General features: G+C 37.0%; 1 protein-coding gene across 3 annotated transcripts in view; it reads left to right on the forward strand.

The window, feature by feature from the left end:
* Positions 1-24,138, forward strand: part of BZW2 (basic leucine zipper and W2 domains 2) — a 49,834-nt gene that overhangs the window by 15,679 nt on the left and 10,017 nt on the right. For all 3 annotated transcript variants that reach the window (XR_001347359.2, XR_001347360.2, XM_006085045.3), the window contains exons 3-8: positions 4,726-4,902; positions 8,975-9,078; positions 12,274-12,339; positions 15,991-16,126; positions 19,730-19,839; positions 23,614-23,784. Coding sequence is in view for 1 of the 3 variants with exons in the window: in XM_006085045.3 (XP_006085107.1) it covers positions 4,726-4,902; positions 8,975-9,078; positions 12,274-12,339; positions 15,991-16,126; positions 19,730-19,839; positions 23,614-23,784 (764 nt within the window). In the remaining 2 variants the exon portion in view is untranslated. The remainder of the gene's footprint in view (positions 1-4,725; positions 4,903-8,974; positions 9,079-12,273; positions 12,340-15,990; positions 16,127-19,729; positions 19,840-23,613; positions 23,785-24,138) is intronic.

Consider the following 24,138-nt stretch of genomic DNA (forward strand, 5'->3'; position numbering starts at 1 on the left):
TGGAGACCTTTTTTTATAGAGGCGGGGGAGAAGAAAAACACACTCCTTTTTTTTTTGTGTTGGGCAATTTTAAAAAAAAACACCTAGGGGGCGGGCCCCACAAACACAGGGTTTAAAAACTGAGAGAAGGTGTTGGTGTTTTTGGGATAAACCCCCCCCCCGAGGGGGGGGGGGGGGGGGGGGGCGGCATGTATATGTGTAGGTGTGCTTAAAGTTCCAATCAAAATATAAAAGTAGAGAAGATTTAGAATTGTATCCTTGTTTCCAGCTAACCTCACTAATTCCCGTCTTTTGAACTCTGGATGGAGAATCTGAAGGTCTGAGATCCAGCCTCAGAATTGCCAGTCACTTAGGTGTTTGATTGTGGACAAATCATCTAACTTGGCTGAGCTCTGTGTCGTTACCTACAAAATAAGGATAATTATATCTGGTCAGGTTGCCTCACTCTCAAGTGAAGATAATTAACTTTAGTGTTTTGACATCCTCATTTGTATTTGTTTTTTGCTTTCTTTGTTATTTTTTAAAAAGTATAAATAGCAAGGATGCTACAACTAAAAGAAAAGTAAGTTAGGGAAAGAGTTTTTACCTTTTCAGAATTTAGGAAGTCAAATTAAACTTACTGCCCTAAATATCTTTAAAACTCGGGATATTTTCAAGGATCTTTTCTTGTGGGAAGAGTAGTTTGAGGATGACTGATGAAATTTTTACTTACATGCCTCACTGCTCCTTTTTTATGTTATGTTCATCTTAACATGCTTTCTGTGTAAAGATTATTTTTAAGTGTTTATATTTAATCAGTTTTGCATATTTATGTAGAGATCCTCTTGGATTTAAGAATAATTGAGCCAATACTTGATAGAGAAACTTTTTAAAATACAAAACAAATGAAATTATTGTGTTGACTGACCCTGAGGAAAGTGACTGACAATATTTAAGGAAGTATCACGTACAAAGAGAAATGATGGCTGAATATCTTCCTGATTATGAAGCATCATGCCGTTTAGTGGTTATCAGGTGCTACACTGTTGAATTGATTACCCAGAATGTATGCCTTCGGCGTGTTCCGTTGAGGTGTTGAGGCAGCACCTGCTGCTGATGTCCCCTTGCAGTGCTGTGTCTGGGTTAGGATAAATCTAGTCATTTAGAAAGTAAAGTCTCAGTACTATTGGTCAATTGGATGAGAAGTGTTTCCAAGAGTCACTAGGTTGCTCTAAGGCTGAGTTTAACTGAAAATGTTGCCCCCTGGAAAGCTTCACGCTCCCACTAAACAATGAAAATTTAAAAATGTTTAAAGTAACCAAATGGTTATTTTGTACAGTATTTCTGTTTGCACTCTTCTTCTTTCAATGTGTTTTGTGTTGTTTGTGTGTTTGTTTTTTAATCACTGGCTCATCCCCATAAACTGTCCAAGTAAAAGCATAGCCTGAGCCACCGCCCTCTACTGAGTCCTCTAACAAAGTGATTTCCCCATTAAAATCTGGAAACTGGTACCAAGACAAGGCACTACAACCAACATGCATTCGTTGTCTTATTGTTTAAGTAGTCTTGGGCGGATGGGACTATAAAAAATCATCATAGTTGATTTCAAAAGGGCTCCATAATTAAGGAACAATATAGTCCAGAAACCTAATTACAGGTAAGGTGTTCTTGGGCCTGGTAATGTGATAATATTTAATATATGCCCGACTGTGAGGTGCAGAAAGGTTTGCCACGTCCTGCCCACAGAGGAACCGTGTTAATCTCAGGCTGGATCTCCAGCTCTAGCAGCTTTATTAGTGACGCTGATTCACACACGGTAAGAGCACCAAAGCCAAGAGCCGGCCCAAGAATGTGTTGCACAACAGCAGACATGATTCCACAAGCAAGCTGGTCTTGCAGTCTTTTAAACCGGAAAGGTCCTCCAATTCTGAGCTCGTTTGCCTCTGATTCATTCGGTGGGCGAGATCGTGCCTGAGCCTTATTGCTGCTGGAGCACTCAGAGCCCCGCAGTCTATTGTATATCGTTGCTCAGTTGATCTGGATTTATAGGCTCAGGTCTGCCGGAGATTTAAGCAGCACTTGAGCCATTTCGTGCCAGACTGCTGACAGGAGAAAAATAGAGTCAACCTCATTTTATATTCTTTGTAATAGTGAATTGCCTCCTGACGATTTATAGTGCTCTGGCTTTTCTTTTGCTATTATGACAGGGCCGACTTCAGATAAATGGTTGGCAGTTTTGTTAAGCTGAGGAAAAATCTACTGAGGCTGTTTCAAGGTCATTTTGATAGGCTGTCTTCTGAAAATCTGTCTTCCATTTGAAATTAGTTCCTGGCAAAGCTAATGCTCTTCCGTGTACAAGTAGGTACCAAAAAAATGTATTTCTTATTACTGAACATCAAAATTCAACATTATGGCAGGACACATCATATAGAGCTCCTTTCAGACTGTCTTTTCCTTTGTGAAATATGCATAACTAATTCTCTCCAAAGAAGTTATGTTTTCCATTGTGGTTTGTGGGAATCTAAAAAGATGAAAATTTCTCCTCTGAACCACTGTTATGCTTAGCTAAATGAAATATTTAATGACTGAAATGACCTCCCTGAAAATTTTGTAGAGAAATTGGATTAAAATGAATGAAATTAGGAGAAGAAATAAATGACCCAATTACAGGCATCCGGAGTGACCACAATCTGAGGTTTCTCCCTGAGACTTTACACCTGTGCTAGTGGTTTCACATTATTCAGCTTTACAATAAGTAGTGGGAGCAACTAATCAAGTAAAGCTTTAAATGTGCAAATATATATGTGTGTGTATGGTTAGAAAATTCATGACAGTTATTCACTTACTCTATACCTCAGTGACTTTCAGAGAGGAATGTAGGTTATGTTGTTTATCACTTAATTATCAACAGGTTGAAAAAATGCTATATTAACCAGTTACCATAATTCCCAGAGAAAGCAATGCATAACTTACAGGCATATTTGAGTGTCAGAAATAGGCTCGTTTCTCCATGTCAGCTTAAGGGTTATTCTGATTAACTCCTCCGTGTCTCACTTGTGATTCACCAACATAGCATAAATTTGAGGCCCTAATTATATGTTCCCACTTGGAGGGAGATTTGACCTGCCAAATGGAAACTCAAGGAAGCAATGGCATATTTTTGTTAGGATTTGTCAGCCTGTCCTCAAATTAAATATGTGATATACTATTATCTCAGATGGAAAAGAACCTTTTGGTAAAATGTCTTATTTCCTCAAACTGCCATCCATGTTCTTGCCATGCTCCTGTACAAGAAGTTTGTATTCCTCTGCATGGACACTTATCTTAGCAGGTGGGAATTTGTTTTCCAGTCTACAAAAGAATTATTAATCCCATCATGCCTCATGACTTTTCAAGATTCCCAAGCTGTAAGTGATCATTTTGACCTAATTACTTGCTGTTGAGAATCTCGGGCCATGGTATGCTATCTTCCTCCTCTTGCTTCTCCTCTTCCTTGGCAGATCTTTTGGAAAATATAACTGGAGGATGAAAGCTTCTTACAAAAAGCTTTTCAGTTGTCTCTTAGATTCAAAACAAAGTCCTCAGCATGAATTCGTAGCATCGTCTGGGTTTTACCTTATTAACCAACTTATATTTTCCACTCCCTTGAATTTATAATTTTTGATCATCAAAGTCTTATTCTGCCACCTGAGTCAACATCCTAGCAGGTTGGGGTGTCATTGTAGGGATGGCCTCAATTGATTTTGGAAGCTGGTCATAAGACTTCATAAACAGCCTGTGGTCTTTGGGCTTCTTTCTTTCTTGTGATCTTTACTGCTCATGTTCTTATATTTCAGGAAAAGAGACCTTTTCTCCATGAGGAGAGGAAAATTACCCTTTAGCTGGACCCTGAGTAAGGGATGCAGTTTTCTTTCCTTGCCCATGAATTCCTCCTACTCAGTCAGTTAGTAATCCACCCACTACTCCAGCTCCTCATAATCTGCCTCTAGAGTTCCCATTCTCTTCCTTCCCGTTTAAAAAATTATATTTTTTTCTGTAGTCAATATTTGCATGTTCTTAGTTGCATAATGTTTTGCTTATACCATCAAAAGGACCTTTATTTCTTGTGCATGAGGAATATTATTCAAGTTCATTTACATCTGACTATGATATCTTACACTGCTTGAAGCTGACTGGTACTGGGAATGCCATTCTTCTCTGGTTCTGAGTCTGTGGTGTTAACCCCTTATGAAACCAGTAAAATCTCTTAATACAAACCACTAGGAATTCTAACATTATTATATTGAAGAAATTTTACATTATGCTATTGAAAAACGCTCTCCCAGCGTTCTTCTTTATTTTCTTTATTTTGTTTTTTATATATAGTCTTCTTTATTTTTAAGTGCTTTTCCCTGGATCTTTTTCTTTTTCTGTCTCAGATAAAATAAAATTTTAAGTTTTGAATGTTATACTCTATTTTTTCTCAGATAGTTAGGGTTAGTGAATTTCATTAGCCCATTCTATGAATGACACAGATGATCAATTATCATTGTTTTATGTATTAGAGTTACAAATTTTTGTGCCCTTTTTAAACAGAAATAAATTGCTTGAATAAGTGTTTGAACAAGGGGTTTTAGAACGTAGAAATCTAGTAGAAAAACTTAATTGCACTTGAACTTTTAAATACAATATCAAACAGTATGGTTGCCTTTGGGAATGTAATATGTAAATAAAGGAATAATTTTATAACTTTTTTTTTAATTTTAGATGAAAAAGAGAAATTCGAACCCACAGTCTTCAGGGATACACTTGTCCAGGGGCTTAATGAAGCTGGTGATGACCTTGAAGCTGTAGCCAAGTTTCTGGACTCTACAGGCTCAAGACTAGATTATCGTCGCTATGCAGACACACTCTTCGATATCCTGGTAGCTGGCAGTATGCTTGGTAAGCCTTGCATTATAGCATCTTCTTGTAGTGTATCTACTTTTAATTCTATTGAAATATTTTTTTACAAGATAGAATTTTTTTAAGTTTATATTCGTGGGAGTCTCACCAATTTTCATCTAGATTACAATTTGGAATAGTATTAATGTGGCTGTGAAATGATTAGTAATTTAAAAAGGCATAGAATTGAGGCTTTTTGTTGACATTAAAAATGGCTTTAGATAGAAGCCAACTTTCCCATGTGTTCCTAATCCTTAAAAGTTTCTGGAGCATTTAACACAGGAAGAATAATTTCTGCAGTATAGTATAACTTTGTATATGTCATCTAGATCCTTTCAGTATGTTTATTTAACCCCCGTTACCATGCCAACTTTTCCTTTTTGGGGGTGGGGGGGTGCAGTAAAATGTAACTGTCAACAAATTTAAAAAATAATTGTTAGTGTTTCTCTAAATGCCATTTCATCCATAAATAAAATATCGAAGAAATATAGTTTAAATCTAGTTTTTAAAACATCTTTATAACTGAGTTTATAGCTAAAAGGACTAAAGAGAGATTTCGAAAGTATTAAAGATAGGTAGAAAAGGAAAATAAAAACTTACCTAATAGAGCAGAGGCATCAGGGAAGAAGGCTGCAGAAACTATTTTAGTGACATAGTATCTTGATCTAAATGTTTATTAGGTATCATAACCACCCTTTGTTTCTTTCATAGTTATTCTCAGTAAGAACTTAGTTTTGATCATTGGTTTCTGTAGTAGCCATAAATCACTGGAGTGGTCAAATTCCCGAGGCCAGTGATTTTCAACTGCCATAGGAACATTTGCAGATGTGTGGAAGTGATTTGGTTGCTATGTAGACTTAGGAGTGGAGGTCATGTATGCTACCTACTTTACCATACAAAGGACAGTCAATACAATGAGAAATTGCGCTGCCCTACCCACTGTAGTGCCTTTCCTTGAGAAACACTGCTTAAGCCAGCCTACTGTAAGACAGGTATATACATTTCTCCATTCTGAAGTAGACTCACCCTTTAATTTCTCCCTCTGAGCTCATGTATTTATTACAGTATTTGCCCCATTTACTACAGGCCCCTTTTTGATCTGTACTGATGGTTTTCACTGCATAACAAATTAATTTTGTTGTTATTGTTTATAAATTATCTCACATCATCACTGTAGGTAATTCAAGTCCACACATAAAAGCTGCTATAGGTAGTGTGTTCAAACCCAGAGGTGACAATTTTTAATATTTTGCTTAATTCCTAAATACACAAACTTTTGAGAATGGGTTAGTATACAAATATGATACACTATATGTTATTTTATATTTACTCTGCAATATGTTATTGCCTTTTATGTCCATGAGTGTTACTTTGGATGATTCTAAAGAAAATTAAAACCATACTGATTTTTAAGAATATTCAACTCCTTTCCAATGTAATCACTATCTGTTTACACATATTTGTGCTTTTATTTGGTCATATCTTTATGTACTTAGCAAGAGATTAATGAATTGATGGATGGAAATATCTATGTCTGTCTATGTCTGTCAGTCTCTCTGAGAGAGAAAATTAGCCCAAAAAAGGAATGTCAACGTTTTATCAAAAATCATATGTTCCTAGCCCTGGCCAGGCAGCTCAGTTGGTTGGAGCATTGTCTTGATGTGCCAAGGTTGCAGTCTCAACCCCCCGTCAGGGCACATACAAGAATCACTTGTAAATTTACACTGGTAAATTCCATGCAAAAATAGTCTTCAGCAAAATGTGGTTCTTGCCAAAGTGACACATGACTTGATTAGTCAATGATATGGACCCTCTTCCGGTCTCTGTGCCTCCTGGCAGCATCGTTGACCCTTTGTTGTGCTTGAAATGTTTTATGTTTTTCCCTTACATGAACCATTTAGACTTTCTCCAACATCTGGATGTCACTTCTTACATGACTCCTGGGTTTCTGTACTTACTCTCCCCACATATGTGTTAAATTATCTGTATGCTTTGCATTGATCATCTCAGTGCTTCATTTACCATGTGTATAATGATAATCAGCAAATTTACATCTGCAGGCCAGGGTTCACTCCTTCATGCCTCATCCATACATCCAAGAAGAGGGTAGAGCACAATGTTTGGTACAACTGAGCACAGACCATACATCCCTGGATGTCTACTGACGCCAGACCTATGATATAATGACTGAAGCCAGTCAGGTGCATTCTTTTTATATAAACACTTTGTCTACTTATCAACTTTGTGAGAATTTTCTTCCCACCCACAAAAAATATTTACCTTCTCCCATTGTTCTTAAAGCAACATTTCCTTGGTATTTCAATTCTACCCTTTGAAGAATAGATATAAGAAATAGTTCACTGGTTTTACTTCTACTTGGAGAAAAACAGCAAGCTTACCAAAATTTTTAGAAATAGCAGTTAATACGTGGTCCCAATATCAGGGAAAATAATATTTAATGTTGCAATATTAATGTGTAACAAATGTTTTGTAAAAGAATGCAATTTTAAAAAATTGCCACTTTAAAAAAAAAGACTGTAGTTTCAAAATCAGGCATTTCTGGTATGTAACTTCCACCAGGTTGGAATTATTAGTGCAGGATTATTAAGAGATTATCATCTTAATAAAATGTTGGTCCAGGTGGTTGAATTCATTACAGAGAGCTAATTAAATCTTATGCATAATTATTTGAATGAAAATAGACTCTTGAAGGAGCTGACTTTTCTAAAAACTAATTTACTTATAAAACTGTATGCTGAGGTTAAGGAAAAGTTGGCTTTGGCTATGTGTAGACCTTTTCATCCAAAGATTTGAAATCACAAATTAAATCAAGGCATTTATACACTTAAACAAAGTGGCGGTACAAATATGTAATCTATAAATATTTGTTGAGTGTATAAAAGATAGTAATCTAACTTGGCTTACTCAAACATTCTACTCTAATTACAGTGAAGTAGAATCAGGAAACAGAAATACCTGCTGTTCCCCTTCCGTTCTTCTAATCAACCCATGTTTTAATGGCCACCATTAAAACTTGCAGGAGGAGTCGTGCACTGTGGAAAGTTGAGTCGTAGAAAAATGGCATTCTTTTGTTCTAGTCCATTTATTTTATGACACCATATCAGCCATGGGAAAAAGAAGATGAGAGGAAATAAAGCACACTCTTGCCTTGCCAATGTAGCTACAGAGTGACCAAATACAAATAGCAAGGAGTCAGAGTGTGCACTGCCCAACCCTGCATGGAAAACTGGATTAGTGGAGGAGGGAACAGTTTTATTACCTACTCCAGTGGAAACCAACAAGACCTATACTATAAAAGCCAGGTGTGGTCAATGCCAGTGTTGGTGAACTAGAGTCCGACAAAATATTATCAAGAGTGAAAAGTGAACAGTGTCTTGCTATGGGAAACATCAGGAATTGCATTGAGAACAATTAAGTTCAGTGAATAAATATTATTGCTTAGCTGCCATGATTAAGGATATAGTTGGGAAAGACCATACTTATAGTGATAGAATCTAGTGAAGGCAAGAATGTAGAACAACAATCTCATATAAGTGGTGGGAGTTTAAAATGGAGCAACCAATTTGCATTGTATTAGAGCAGTGGTTCTCAACCTCCCTAATGCTGCGACCCTTTAATACAGTTCCTCATGTTGTGGTGACCCCCAACCATAAAATTATTTTCGTTGCTACTTCATAACTGTAATTTTGCTACTGTTATTAATCGTTATGTAAATATCTGATATGCAGGATGTATTTTCAGTGTTACAAATTGAACATAATTAAAGCATAGTGATTAATCACAAAAACAATATGTAATTATATATGTGTTTTCCGATGGTCTTAGGCGACCCCTGTGAAAGGGTCGTTGGACCCCCAAAGGGGTCGCAACCCACAGGTTGAGAACCGCTGTATTAGAGGAACATAAACAAATAGATAAGAACATTTGTATTCCTCTACATGCACATCACTCTATGAAATGTTATGTTACTCTTAGAGTTGACCTCTACTTTTATTGTTTCCCTCGAGGTGCAGGGTTGATCTGTTCTGCCCATTACCTTTCTCTTTTTTAGCCCCTGGAGGGACACGTATAGATGATGGTGACAAGACCAAGATGACCAACCACTGTGTGTTTTCAGCAAAAGAAGATCATGAAACCATCCGAAACCATGCTCAGGTAGAGCCTATCATGTTTTGTTAGAAGGGAAACATTTGAACAGGATTCAGGGAAATATTAGGTTCAGGAATTCTACAGGCCACTTTTTAAATAGGAATAGTTTATAGCTTATAACATTGAGAGATACTCAGTTGTTGTAATGGGCATCAAAATATTATGAAGGTCGAGATTTATACCTCTCACCTGTAAGGGAAGTGGGGAATTGAATAGTCATATATTTTCTAGTGAGAGTATAAATTAGACCAACGTTTAAGGAGAGCAATTTGGTGTAGTATCTTTCAAAACTAAAACTATATATTTTTTTGACCCAGGAATTCCACTTCTAGTATGCATACAGTGTTAATTATCATAGTGTTGCTTATAAAATCTCAAGGGATTAAAAACAGTGTAATAGTGGACCAATAGAGTATAATTAAGTAAAGTTTGGTAATTCATATTAAGAGACTATCATGTATCTGTTAGAAAAGGAAGAGTAAGAAGATATTTGTGATACATAAAACCTATTAAGGATTCATATCCAGATTAAATAAGGAACTGCAAGTCAGTAAGAAAAAGACAAGCAACCTATTAGGAAAAGACACCTAGGCATTTCAAAGAAGAGGAAATACAATTCCCAAAAATAACAGATGAAGACAAATTCATTGAAATTATGAAATATCCTTCTGCATTCATTAGATTGGTGAAAAAGTTAAGTCTTTAGGCCCTAGTGAGGGCCAGGAAGTGGTAAGAATGTAAGAAACAACATTATCTTCTAAAGCTGAAGACAGCATGATTAGCCACTTAGAATTGGTGTGTTCCTATTCTGATTCTGTCTTGGACCCTTCTTAAGAGTCACTTCTTATTCCCAACTATATGTTGTGGTTGAGTCCAAGATCACCCAAGTCTTGTTATACACATTTCAATACATTCATGAAAAAGGCCATAGGACTTACTGACAACTAAGTGACTGGATTTCAGATGCTAGAAACTGTCTTTACTTTGGTTATTAAAATGTGAAAGGCATGCTAAGCCAACTAATATGAGAAATGTGGCCACTAAGAATTTTAACTTCAAAAAATTATTCCAATTACATGGCATTTTAGCAAAGGTATTTCTTTCCTTTTTATATATAAGAAATATGTAACAGATAACTTAAAAATAGTTTTAAGGATTGAGTGGGCCCTGGCCAGTTTTGTTAAGTGGTTAGAGCGTCAGCCCTTGGACCAAAAGGTTGTGGGTTTGATTCCCCATCAATGGCACATAACTAGGTTGCAGACTCGATCCCTGGTCCAGGTCGGGGTGCCAACAGGAGGCAACCAATTGAAATGTCTCTTGCATCAATGTTTATCTCTCTGTCCACCAACCCCCTCCCTTCCTTTCACTCTTTCTAAAAAAAAATCAATGGAAAAAGTAAAATATCCTTGAGTGAGGTTAAAAAAATCTTTGTTTCTCCTCTGTATGTGAATTGCCTACAGAGCCCTGAGCAGGTGTGTACTGAAGCAAATGTATTCAATTCAAAAACTGGACTTTTATATTTCCCGCTCAGCCTTTGGTTTATCAAATAAGTATAGTTCACTAAGGACCAGAATTTCTGAATTCTGTTCCTGCTCTCATACTTAATAGCAGTTCCTAGATCTGCCTAATATCACGTTAATGCCCACCTTATCTTCCTCACAGAACTTTTGTTAGAATTAAATTCACGCAAGTCACAAGGTGTATTATTTGCTAATTGAGTTCCACTGGGAAAGAAAGATAAGAAGGCCTGAAAGAAAAATACTCCTCAATCCCATGCCTGGGCCATTATTCTTTCCCCATAAAGGGCAGCACTGTAGTATTTACTCTTGGACCCTGTCTTGACTGTGTTATTATGGAATAAACACTGGAAGTTTTAGATGAAAATATATTATGTGGATGTAAGAGAAAGGAATTAGATGCAGGAATCATTTTCACAGTTATCAAAATCCTATATAATAAAAAGCTAATATGCAAATTGTCTCCTTGACCGGGAGTTCAATCAGGGGCAGGGCCACTGGCCAACCACCTGCAGCCCCTCCTCCTAGCCGGCCCAGGACAAGCTGGCCAGACCCCACCTGTGCACAAATTCGTGCACTGGGCCTTTAGTAGAATTTATAAAACCCTACTTAAATAAGAGCATTGTATAGTCTTATTGAGCTGCTATAGCTATATAAGATTGGGTGACTTAAAGAACAGAATTTTATTGCTCAGTTTGGAAGGCTGGGAAGTTCAAGGTGCTAGCTGATTTGCTTTCTAGTGAGGTGTTCTTTCTGGCTCTTTTAAGTCCGATCAGATTAGGGTCAAGCCCTTAGGACTTCATTTAACCACCTCCTAAAGTCCCTATGTCCAAATGCAGTCACAACTAAGAGAGCTTCAGCATATGAGTTTGAGGAGAACACAAACATTCAGTCCAAAAACAAGCATCTCTCCACCTAAAAAACAGTCTAGAATGCCACTGACACAGTTACATACCCTGTCGGAGAGTTCTTACTGGATTGTGGTGGTCAGTAATCCTTTTTTGCCACTAAGTAAAAACAATTTTGCTCATCTGCTAAAAACTGTTTGTGTCTACATAGAGTATAAGCTCCCCTGATCTCTGATCTCCTTGCCAGCATACCTACCATCTATGTGATGATATATGTAACCCCCTTCATTCAGGGTTGATATTTTACTTACAAATAGTTGTATTTATATTTCCCAATTTGTTCAAATACTGGATTTCGTAACAAATTCCTACAGGATATTTTTAAACACATTCTTCAGATTATACTCTATTGCCTATGACTTACGGAATTTCAAGGAAATACTTTTATTTGTTTTTATAGCTTAATTTGTACTAAAGGGATGGCGGGTGACATGTTAATCCCACATGGACTGCACATTTCAGTTATTTCAATCTCTGCATCTCACAGTTTTAAAATTATTTATTTTCTTTTTCACCAAAGTTATTTTTGGTTGCTCACCTGTTATATTCTTCAATGAATTTATTGTATTTAACATGTACATTTTGATGCTGTTTTTCCCCCTAGACCAGTATAACTCCTTTGAAATGCTTACAGTTCTCATATCACAGCATGAGTATGTTTAAATACACTTTTTTTATTGTAGATCTATGTTGTGGTTTGAGTGAGTTTCTACACCTCCTCCTATTGCCTTTTAAAATTGTTTGCAAAATATTGAATGGTTCTCTTTTATGTTTAGGTCTTCAATAAACTCATCAGGAGATATAAGTATTTGGAAAAGGCTTTTGAGGATGCAATGAAAAAGGTAAAAATTCAAATGTAATGTCTTATTTAAGTTTTATTAAATGTTTGTTGAATGAATGAATGAATGAATGACTATAACAAATCATTAGCTAATACCTATAGGAAGAAATACATAATTAGCCTAGATTTTTCATGCATATTTAATATAAGCATGCTTTGTTCAATAGGAAGTTTTAGAGAATATGATCTCTGGCCTTACAGAGCTTAAAATAAAAAACAGAAATATGCAAGAAAAATAAATATATCCAAGGAGGAATCAAGATAAGGTGATATAATTAGTTGAAGTATATGAAATAGCACTGCACAGCAGCTAATACTCAGTAAATTTCTTAAATTTAAAAAATATGCTTTAGCAAAAGGGATAAAACACATTTTGGAGATAATGTATAGGAGTAAATCTCAGTGATTTTTCTCATCTGCAAAATAGCTGTAACAAGATTGCAAACCTTATGGTAATTGTGGGAATAAATATCTATATATATAAAAGCCTAAGTGACCTGCCAACCGTCCAGTAGCTATGACGTGCACTGACCACCAGGGGGCAGACACTCAATGCAGGAGCTGCCAAGTGACAGCAACTTTGCAGAGCGCCCTCTCACACTCTGGGACCCCTCAGGGGATGTCAGACTGCTGGTTTTGGCCTGATCCCTGCAGGCCAGGCTGAGGGACCCCACCGGTGCACGAATCCATGTACTGGGCCTCTAGTACAGTGATGGCGAACCTTTTGAGCTCGGTGTGTCAGCATTTTGAAAAACCCTAACTTAACTCTGGTGCCGTGTCACATATAGAAATTTTTTGATATTTGCAACCATAGTAAAACAAAGACATATTTTTGATATTTATTTTATATATTTAAATGCCATTTAGCAAAGAAAAATCAACCCAAAAAATGAGTTTGCGTGTCACCTCTGACACGTGTGTCATAGGTTCACCGTCACTGCTCTAGTAACATATAAAGTGCTTAACATAGTGACTGGCCTCCAGTGAGTAGTGAAATAAATAGTAGCACCTTATTAAAAAGTCCTCTTTTTCAGTAATTGCAGCATGTTCCCCCTTCCAATTTGTAGTTCCTCTGTGTTTATATGTAGCAGTCACTATATTAACTTGTTACAGATTTGTATGTTTCTTTGTCATTGTTTCCAGTTTTAGACATCTGCCTAAATTATAAAGGAACCATAACATCTATTTGCTATTTACTTTACTGCTTCTTCCTGTTCAAAGTGGTTCTATATATAATGAAAAACATTTGGGCTGGAAAATCATTTTTTTTTAATTAACATTCTCAATGACCCAACTTTCTATTTATGAGTCCTTCAGCAAGGATACCTAAAACTATATGCTTAAAGGTGTTCATCACAGTATTGAGGAATTACCTAAATGTGCATTGGTGGGCATCTGATTAAATTATGGTAACTCTATACAGGGGCATACTATGCAGTATTTCAAAGAATGAGGTATAGCCACATGAATTAATTGGAGAAAATGTACATGATAGATTGTTAAATGAAATAGCAAGGTACAGAGCAACCATTGGTACTAGTTTAACCTTGGCAAATCACTTAATTTTTTGTGCCTCTATTTCCCTTTCTGTAAAGTAAAGATCAAGGCTGTTGTAGATATTAATACACATAAACTGTTCAGAAGAGTAGCTAGTCCACTCTACTAGTTTTAGTTATTATCAATATACAGTTCAGTAAAAGCAACCTGTATTATACATATAGTTATTTGCAATATACAGACATTCAGAGTTAATGTGAATTCTAAAGGAGTATGAATAGAGAAGAGGTTTTTTACATTTTTATGTTATTCTTTGTTAGATTTTATTCTACTGGCAGTATTACTTTTTTAATATGAAAAATTTAAATGGAAAGGCATGTGATCCATTATATTGCTAGATGCTTAGAAAAATGAGTGCTTGATTAAGTAGAAATGAATGTGATGAAAAAATGATGTAAAGTATTCAGATAAATTAAACATCTTACTGCTTTGTCTAATAATATCACTCATGTTTTTACTTGCCTTAGCTCATTTCAGCCGTGAAAACTTCCTTAATTATTTCATTCATGTAATGAATATGCTTTCAAGAATGATTTATATTTCACAGTATTCTATTTTTTAATAAAAATGCTACTGCAATATATGCAGCATATGAATTTAATGTTGATTAATAGAATTGAGCAATGTGAATATTAATTTTAAAAGAATGATCTAACTTTTGCACCATTTTGTTGTAATGGAATATTTTTAATGAATATAGGTATATTAATGTCTTTAAACAAGTAGTGTTAACATTTTTATTTTGGAAGCCATTTTACATTATTCACTTGAATCCTACTCAAGATGGATCTAAAGTGTCTGTGATTTTGTCAGTGTTTATCCTGCCCATTTCTGGTGCTCCCTGGAGCTTTAACCATTCATGCTCTCATCCCTCACTCCTGTTTTCTTGTGAACTTAGAAGGTGACTTCATTTTAATTCATCAACACTTGAACAGGCATAAATTGAGGTGAAATGGACTGGTTTGATTCCATTTCTGCCACTTATTCACAATATAAATATTTGGAGAGTCACATAACCTTTTTGTAATGTAATAATCCTTTAACTGTTAGGGATAGTAAATTAATATTGCCATACCCACCACACAGAACTAATGGAACTTCATTGGCACTTAAGCTTAAATTGGTGCCAGTAACTTTTCATTGGAGCCAAGTAATGAACAAGTCGGCAGGGCCGGATAGTGATATTGAGCCCTGGGGAGCTGAGTCGCATGCCTAAGGACTGATGAAACGGAGGAAATAGCCCGGGGACACAGTCAAAGCTCTAGGCAGAGGGGGGTCAGGAGCAAGGGGAGAGCGGGCCACAGACTCAGTACTCTTGCAGTTCATAATGAGGAGGGTCTTGGCTTCCCTGCAGCCTTTCTGGGATTGTTACTTTTTTAATTACCTCTCCAAATTGCTCTTTCCACCTCACATCAGAAGCCTCTTACCTGTCAGGAACTTTTCTTTACGGCATGTCCTCCATTAGCTCATCACCAGGGCTGGTGGTACACCTGCAGGACCCAAGAAATACCAAGTGTGAATCTTGTTATTTTTAATAGAGCATCAAGAACTTTGAAAACCCCTTTCTCACTCAACAGTCTTCTATTGAAGAGTATATATGATGTGAACTCAGAAAAAGTGTATGCAGGATGTCAAAGCTTATTGACTCTTTGCTAGTTTTCATTTATTTGTTTTGCTTTAACAAACCCAAAGAAGTAGGTAGATGAGGGGGGGAGGGGGGGGCGACCCAAAGAAGTGGAGGGGAAAATGTGACAGTAATGTATTTCAGAAAACATTACTCTCATTATGTAATGTACAAAAAGTCAAATGTAAATTATTTATGTAACTATTCACACTGTTCTCCAAATGTTTCTTCCTTCCCGTGAATGTTATCTATAGTTATATGTAAGTGAACTTGGAAGAAAGGAACTATGCCTGCTAAAGTCACTCTTTCTAGTATCCAACTGGTAACCAAACATCCCCATGTGTTTCCAATGCATGAGGACTATGCCTTGCACAGGACCTGCTGGTTGTGTACCATGGATGTGCATTCTGTGTGCTCTTTGCCCATTAGTCCTTTGCTTTATAGACATGGTTTCTTTTGTTTGACCCACAGCTTCTCCTCTTCCTTAAAGCCTTTACCGAAACAGAGCAGACAAAGTTGGCAATGCTGTCGGGGATCCTGCTAGGCAACGGCACCCTTCCTCCCACCATCCTCACCAGTCTCTTCACCGACAACTTAGTCAAAGAAGGTAATTGTTCTCGTTTTTCTTACCTGTCAGATGGGGAAGGAAAGCCGCAGATATTTAGAAAAATGTCAGTACCTATTCTTCGTGTCCTCCCCTCCCCCATGTAAGAGAATGTGCATGATCGGTGTCTTAAAAAATAAGAGAATTGTACATGTGTATTAGAAAATTGAACAAAAAATCTGCACACCTAAACAAAGACAAATAAAAACTAGTAATAAACCAGGATTTTTGGTGTAACACTCAAGGCCTTGGTCAAATACCCTGAAATTGATTTAGTCCAAACTACTTTTTTTCAACTTACACGCTACTGGCATATTTTTTGGGACAATGCTTCATTGTGCAGGATTCATTTGTGCTTTCTTGGACATTTAACCTTTTCGCCCTCAGACACAAAATGCCAGCCTGTAGCACCCGCCTCCTTTAGTACAACAGCCAAAAATGCCCCTTCACTTTCCCAGATGCCCCCAGGCTGCTATTTCCCTGATGAGGACCTTGCTTCTCGGCTGTTACCTCAGCTTGTGCTGAGATGTCCACTTTGAGCACATTTTTAAGACATTGATTGTGTTTGTTTTGAAAGTCCAGATGGCTGCATCAGAACTTAGCTTTCATGTTAAGGCATTAAGAGTTTGACAGACAGACATACAATTACTTGGTTATAGAATAAAACAAAAGTGGGCTTTTTTTTTATATAGGAGGATAATGATTTTCAAGTTATAATAGAACACAAAACAAAGAGTTATTTAAAAATAAATTAGAAGAGTTTTTATGAAAACATCTGTTTCTTCTTAGAGCTTAAAGTTTTTCTCTTATAAATGTGAAATCCAGCCTCATTCATGCCCGCAGTGAAAAGGTTTGTAGTTTCCAAGGAAAGAATAGGTTCTCTGTATTTTTCAGCTTAAAGCAGTTCAGATTTATAACAGTTCAGACTCTGTAATTGTATTGTTGATAGTATAACATTTTAAAGTAGTTCTCTGAAGAGAATTCACTAGAAAAACACAACAAAATGTAAACAGTAAATATAATTACATCAGATTATTTTAGCCCTAATAGCAGAAAAGGATTGCCTTTCTGGTTGTATTAAAAACCTAACTTCTTTTGAAACATATCAAAAAATTAAATTATTACATGGATAGATGGACAGACATGGGATAAACCAAATTTGGCAAAATGTTAACAGCTTAGAATCTAGGTGAGTATATGTGACTTTTATTGTTGAATTTGTTCAGCTTTTCTGTATATTCGAAAATTTTTATATTAAAATGTTAGTGGGGTAGGGAAGGAGAAGAAAAATACCTTTGCTATGGAAGTGACATGGTTTTTCTTTATACTCCACCATCTTTAGAAATTAAAGGATTAAACTCTGCTTATTAAATAGGAAAGGATTAAATCACACCTTTTTGCCAGTCTCTCACCCAACAAATGGCTAAGGGGGATTAGGTCATTCCACCAGATAGAATCTCTAATACAAAGAGATTTCTCCAACTTTCCCACCAAGAGCCACTTTTAATGCAATGTTAAAGGTTCAAGCCTAGATGTTGGACTCCTGATTTCAAGCATACTTTCTTTTCTTACTTAGAACACAGATTACATCATCTGCCATTTTAAACAATTTAATTGCAAACATTTATATTAAATTTTATATTGACTTTATGAACTAATCAAAGTATTAAAAATCCATGTCAACAAGTTTAGAACATAAAATTCTCCAGCTTATAAGATATGTATTATAGTCTTGGCCATAATTGGGATGGGGTGGGAGGGTGCTCCATTACTCTGATATTCAAATGAAGAAAATTTGGTAAAGTTAGTGTCTGCATAAATGATAGAGCAATTGAATGTATTTACCTGCAAGTAACTGGAAGATGGGGCCCGAATTCGTTTATAAGGACATAATTCTTATGTAACAATCAGTATAAAAATATGGCAGACTTGCCCTGGCTGGTGCTGCTTAGTGGTTAGAGTGCTGCATACCAGGGTTTTGGGTTGTATCCCACAATTGAGGCACATGGGGGAGGCAACCTATCAATGTGTCTCTCTCATGTCAATGTTTTTCTCTCTCCCCACCCTACCTCCCTTCCATTCTTTCTAAAAAAAATCAATGGAAAAGATCCTCTAATGAGGATTAACAGCAAAAAAGTATAGCAGACTTCAGGGTGGACAGCAGTATTATTTAGGACTGGGGTATTTTCCTTCATTCTTCCTCATTACTCTCTGTAGCATCAATTTCACCCCAAGGATGGTTTCCTGGTCATCAAAAGAAGTCTGGTACAGTTATGTGTGGCACATGCTTCCCAGTCAGGTTCAGTGGATATAGGATAATAAAATAAATTATCTTGCCTTCTGCTGATTGGCTGAAATTGGCCACGTGATCAGTTTCAACCCAGTAGTAGTTTCCAGGGGGATGCTTTGGGCAGATGAGCTTAAGCTGAGGTCACTAAGCTAATCATTGCAGAAGGAGGTAATGCCAGGACTTAGACTAGTAGAAGTCACCTGGCTTGAGCAAATGGGAATTCTCTTAGGCAAGAGGAAATGGTAATTGAGTCTGCGTAGGCCAACAGCAATAATAAAGCCTGCAATTCAGAAAAATCAGCTTAATATTTCAACTGCACCTTAATTCTTCATTATAAAAGAGGAACATTAATTTAGAAATTTGAAGTTTTCACAGAATAGCTATCTCCTAATTATCTGATTCTTTATATTAGGAAATAAATCCCAATTTAAATATGGATATCTATTCGAGTGGTTTCCTGATTAACATAGCTATTTTAGAAATATCTTAAAATATTGAGAATTCAACTCATAACAGCATTAATATTTTTATAGCTTAATTCATGAATATTTTTAAATATTTTAAATTTGATTTGAGAGAGAGAAGGGAGAGGGATAGAAAGATAGAAACATCAATGAGAGAGACATTGATCTGCTGCTTCCTGCACACCCTCAATGGGGACTGAGCCCAAAACCCAGGCTTGTGCCCTGGCTGGAAATTGAACAGGGGACCTCTTTGTTCATGGGGACAACACTCACCACTGAACAACACTGGCCGGGTAAATTCGTGAATATTTTAAAATGCTTTTTACAAAAAGTACAATTGTAAATGATGCATGTTTATCTATAGCTTTATATCTGCTGCTGCTAATTCTCTTTTACTGGTGTCATTTATCAGCAAATCAGTTGACATTTTAATTTTATGTCTCATGATTTATTTGTTGTACCTCAGGATCACTGTTATAAACATGAAATATAGGTGAACCACAGGGTGATATATGCAGGCAAAAATACTAGGAAGTACTTGGTTTTAAGTCCGGTTTTGACCAAAAATAATAATTTATAGTTATACTAGATTGGAATTCAACTTCCTAGTTGAATTAGGAAGTCCAACTTTGAAAAATATTGTAACTTTTTTAAAGTGTTCAAAAATGAAAAAGCTCCCTTTTTAGCACTGAATGGCACTGTGCCTAGAAATGTATCCATGTTCCCTTTGTACCAAGTCAAGTCGTGGAGTTATTTACTCATTTCTGGAATCCTGATGAGAAATGTTGCCTTGACCATCATCACAAGGGGTTTTACTTATAAAAGCAACTAAACTCTCTCTTTTTTAAACAGGCATTGCGGCCTCATTTGCTGTCAAGCTTTTTAAAGCCTGGATGGCAGAAAAAGATGCCAACTCTGTTACCTCTTCTTTGAGAAAAGCCAACTTAGACAAGAGGCTGCTTGTAAGTCTTATCTGGACAAAGGTGCTGCCTGCTTCATCCTCCGGCATGGCCTGGCAGCATCTGCAGTATAGTGCATGGCCAAAAAGCCGGGTCTGTGCTGAGTTGAAGCATGGTTCCTCTTATTTCTATGTTATGGTAGATAGAAACTAATTCCAATTTAATCTTTCTTTTATAAGTGAAATGATTAAAGACTCAAAGAAAACAAACTTTCAAATTTGGAAGTGTGTTGACATAGTGTTAACATTTATCAGAACACTTTCTTTTTTAACTAGTAACTATAGAAATTTGAATTTTTCCTATAGTACAGTCCCATCGAGCCCACCTAATTAGACGTTTGTGATATGTTGGGTTAGAGTTGAATAACACTTATCTGAAATGCATGTCGTTGTATTGACAAAATAAAAATTTAAACAACAGTCCTTGTTTATACCAAGATCCATTGGCAATACTAAGCTACTTAAGCAAGCAAACAAGTTAATTGTAGTTCATTCAAAACTCCTATTATCACAATTGCTTGATTATACTTTCACTAGAGGCCCAATGCTTGAAATTTGTGCAAGAGTAGGCCTTCCTTCCCCCAGCTGCCGGCACCGGCTTCTCTCCGGCACCGGGTACCCTGGCTTCCCTCGCAGAGGGAGGCCCCGCCCACCCACCGCAGCCCACCGGCTTGCCTTGGCTCTCTCAGCCCCAGCTTCGTCTGGAAGGTTGTCTGGAAGGATGTCTGGTCTAATTAGCATATTGTGCTTTTTTTTATTATAGATTTCTCTATTTTTATATCTTTACCCCAAAAAAAGTCAGGAACAATATTTTGTCCTCCTAATTTCTATCTGCTGCCTATTATTTCTTTCTTCTAGAAGCAACAGCTGTCCAAATGGCAGAGATTTCTACAAGTGAAATTGCTTTTACAATTTGGGGACAAAGTCTAAAATTAAAAGACACCCAGCCATCTTCTCCTTACCTAGTCTCTCAGCTGGTTTTCTCTTCTAATGTATTCTATCATGCAAAGGTGCCAATTCATGGAATAATTCTAAAACTGTCTCATTGCATTTCCAATGACTTCATACTCTTTTGTCTCTTGAAATTTGCCTTAAAATAGCCCTACTTGTGTCTTTAAAGTCTTTAAGATATGATAGAAAAGAACATTTAAGTTTCTCGTTAATTTCCAGTTAATTTCTGCCACTGACAATAGATTTCATTTAGCATGAGTGTCTGCTCTGGGCCAACACAGTCCTAGAAGCTATGCAGCCAGCAGAGAACAGGATAGAAAGTTAAAGTTCCTTGTCCTCGTGGAACCTACTTGAGAGACTTGGGGTAATCTCTGTATATAGAAGTCTGAGGCATGGCATGCTGAAGACTGCAAGAGCATTTGGTAAGAGCTAGAGCGTAGGAGATCAGCTCAGAGGAGTATCAGAGCCCATGTCATCAAGGGACTTTGGCTTTTATTCTGAAAAGATAGGAATCCTTTGAAGAATTCTCTGCAGATTTGTGCATGATGTGATTTAGGGCAGTGGTCACCAACCGATGGTCCATGGACCACTGGTGGTACATGAGGTCTGAAAGGTTGGTGACCGCTGGTTTAAGGAAACCTTTGGAGCAATGGTCGCCATCCCGTGGTCCGCAGACCACTAGTGGTCTGTGAGGTCCAAAAGGTTGGCAACCACTGATTTAGGGTACTAACAGGATGATTCTGACTGTTGCACTGGGAATAGACTCAAGAGCAAGGCTACAGTAGACCAGGCTACAGTAAATGTCATGATACAGTTTAGACAGATTTTGCCTCAGTTTAATCTGAATGATAGGTTTCAATACATTATGTAACATTTATGAGGACTTTGGATATAGTTCATATATAAACCATGAGTAATACGTTTGATGACATGTTGTTCTGAACATAATTTTAGATCAGATTTCTTAGTCACATTCGTTCTAAATGCAATATTAAATGTCAGCGTAGAATAATGGAATAAGGATTGATCTTAAGGTCACACAGCTCTGTCCTTAAATATTTCTGGCTGTGCCCTAGCCGGTTTGGCTCAGTGGATAGAGCGTCGGCCTGTGGACTCAAGGGTCCCAGGTTCAATTCCGGTCAAGGGCATGTGCCTTGGTTGCAGGCACATCCCCAGTAGGGGGTGTGCAGGAGGCAGCTGATCAATGTTTCTCTCTCATCGATGTTTCTAACTCTATCCCTCTCCCTCTCTGTAAAAAATCAATTATATATATATATATATATATATATATATATATTTTTTTTTTTAATTATTTCTGGCTGCATAATATGAGTCAAACTGCTTAACCTTTATAAAAATTTCAACTTTACACAATTATGAGCAACAGACCTGCCCCATCTTGATTCATAGCAGAAATTCAAAACAAATTAGTCCCCTGTCCCCAAATTTGAAAGACTTTTTGAATGTTAGCATAGATGTCAGTGACAAAATTTCAGTCTGGTATGAAATGTTTTCTTTAACATGAATGTGTGCTTGGTAACTGTTCCCACCAACTCTGTCCTGACATTTTAAAACTCATGACTCAACAAGGGAGACTATGGAATGATGATATTAAAATATTGAAACTTGAGCCATAACTTAGAAGCCATCTGCTTATGTCCCTATACATGGGGACAGTCCAGATCTTTCTACTGAGATGTTTATTGGAGCCATATAGCCATTGACCATATATATGCAAATCAAACCAACATAAAGGTTTAGATCTAATTTTTAGACTGTAGCAGTCTGAAAAATGTGAGAACTTTGAAAATTGCCTGAATTTCTTAGTTGGGTGTTAAAGTCACACAGGATTAGAACATGACTAAGTGTTACTGAGACTGCCAAGCTGTGTAAGGTAAAATGGAAATGAGGTAAAAATAAGAGTGGCTCTTTTTAAATTTTCCAACCAATTATGTAATGAACTGAAAAGTTGCTAGAGTGGGTTTAATTTAGATCTTGCCATGAATGTGAGAGCCACCGTCATTAACAGATTTAATAAAATTCTCTAGTCCCCAAGCTAGTATGTATAATAAAAGTGTAATATGCTAATTAGAGTGGACATCCTTCCAGACACCCTTCCTTCCAGACAAAGTCACAGTGGGCGGGGGCTGTGGCAGAGGCCCCTGGACGTAGCGGCGGCAGGCAGGGGCCATGGCTTTTGCACGAATTTCGTGCATTGGGCCTCTGGTTTTAGAATAATAGCATTTTCTCAGAATGTGAATAGAGGTCCTTGAGATGACAATAGTCAATGTCATTTTTCTAATGTTAGCTCAAATCATCTCAGCATTATTAAAACTGACCTGCCTATTCATAGTTAAGGACACCTTGTGGCTGGCTACCTAATGATTTCAATCTTTTTCTTGTCACTTTAAAACAATCCAAATATTCAAGACCCTGAAGGTACAGGGTCTTCATAAGGGACAGTCTCTGCTGTGGGCCAAGTCAGCGTGTCTGATGTGCATTTTATTTAGCAAGTTTAGTTCTGTATTTACACATACTATACTTTGATTAAAGTAAAAGAAAAATAAATAATGGTCAAAATGAGTGAAGCTAGTTTATCTAAGTTGCTTAGCTTTTTTTCTCTTTCTTTGAAAAACTGCCTAATTTTAGAAAGTGCTTAGTAAATACTGAAGAAATATACCCGAGATTTATTCTTTTTAAAACCAGTCTGTGTTCTTTCCTCCAAAATATGAGATATTCTGAGTGCTGTTTTCATATTAAAATGCTGTCCTCTATGTTTGCTAAAATATGAATAGCTGGTTCCATAACAGCCTCTCTTCTCTCTCAGGAGCTCTTTCCCGTTAACAGACAGAGTGTTGATCACTTTGCTAAGTACTTCACCGACGCGGGGCTGAAGGAGCTCTCCGACTTCCTGCGAGTGCAGCAGTCGCTGGGCACCAGGAAGGAGCTGCAGAAGGAGCTGCAGGAGCGCCTGTCTCAGGAATGCCCGATCAAGGAGGTGAGAAACCCGGCCGACCTCACTCCTGACACACCGAGCCGAGGAGTAACGCAGACCGCGTGGCACAAGCTTCACCTTCCTAAGGGGACCTTTATGCAATGACGTTAGGCAGACCCATATTTCATACTGTGGGACTTGAGGATAAATGTACACATTTCAACTTAATTCTTAGGGGAAAATAATTCGCTGAGTGGTGCTGCGTTGATACATAGCGTATAAAAATGCCTTTGCGCTGTACAACTTATTTACAAATTAACATTTCACTGAGATGGGGCGTGTGATCATCAAAAGTAATAACTGAAGGATGAATTGTGGACAACGGCCTTATTTAAACCCGAAATATTATCCGTCAAG

Source organism: Myotis lucifugus, unplaced genomic scaffold, assembly GCF_000147115.1.
Source record: "Myotis lucifugus unplaced genomic scaffold, Myoluc2.0 scaffold_15, whole genome shotgun sequence".
Taxonomy (NCBI): Eukaryota; Metazoa; Chordata; class Mammalia; order Chiroptera; family Vespertilionidae; genus Myotis; species Myotis lucifugus.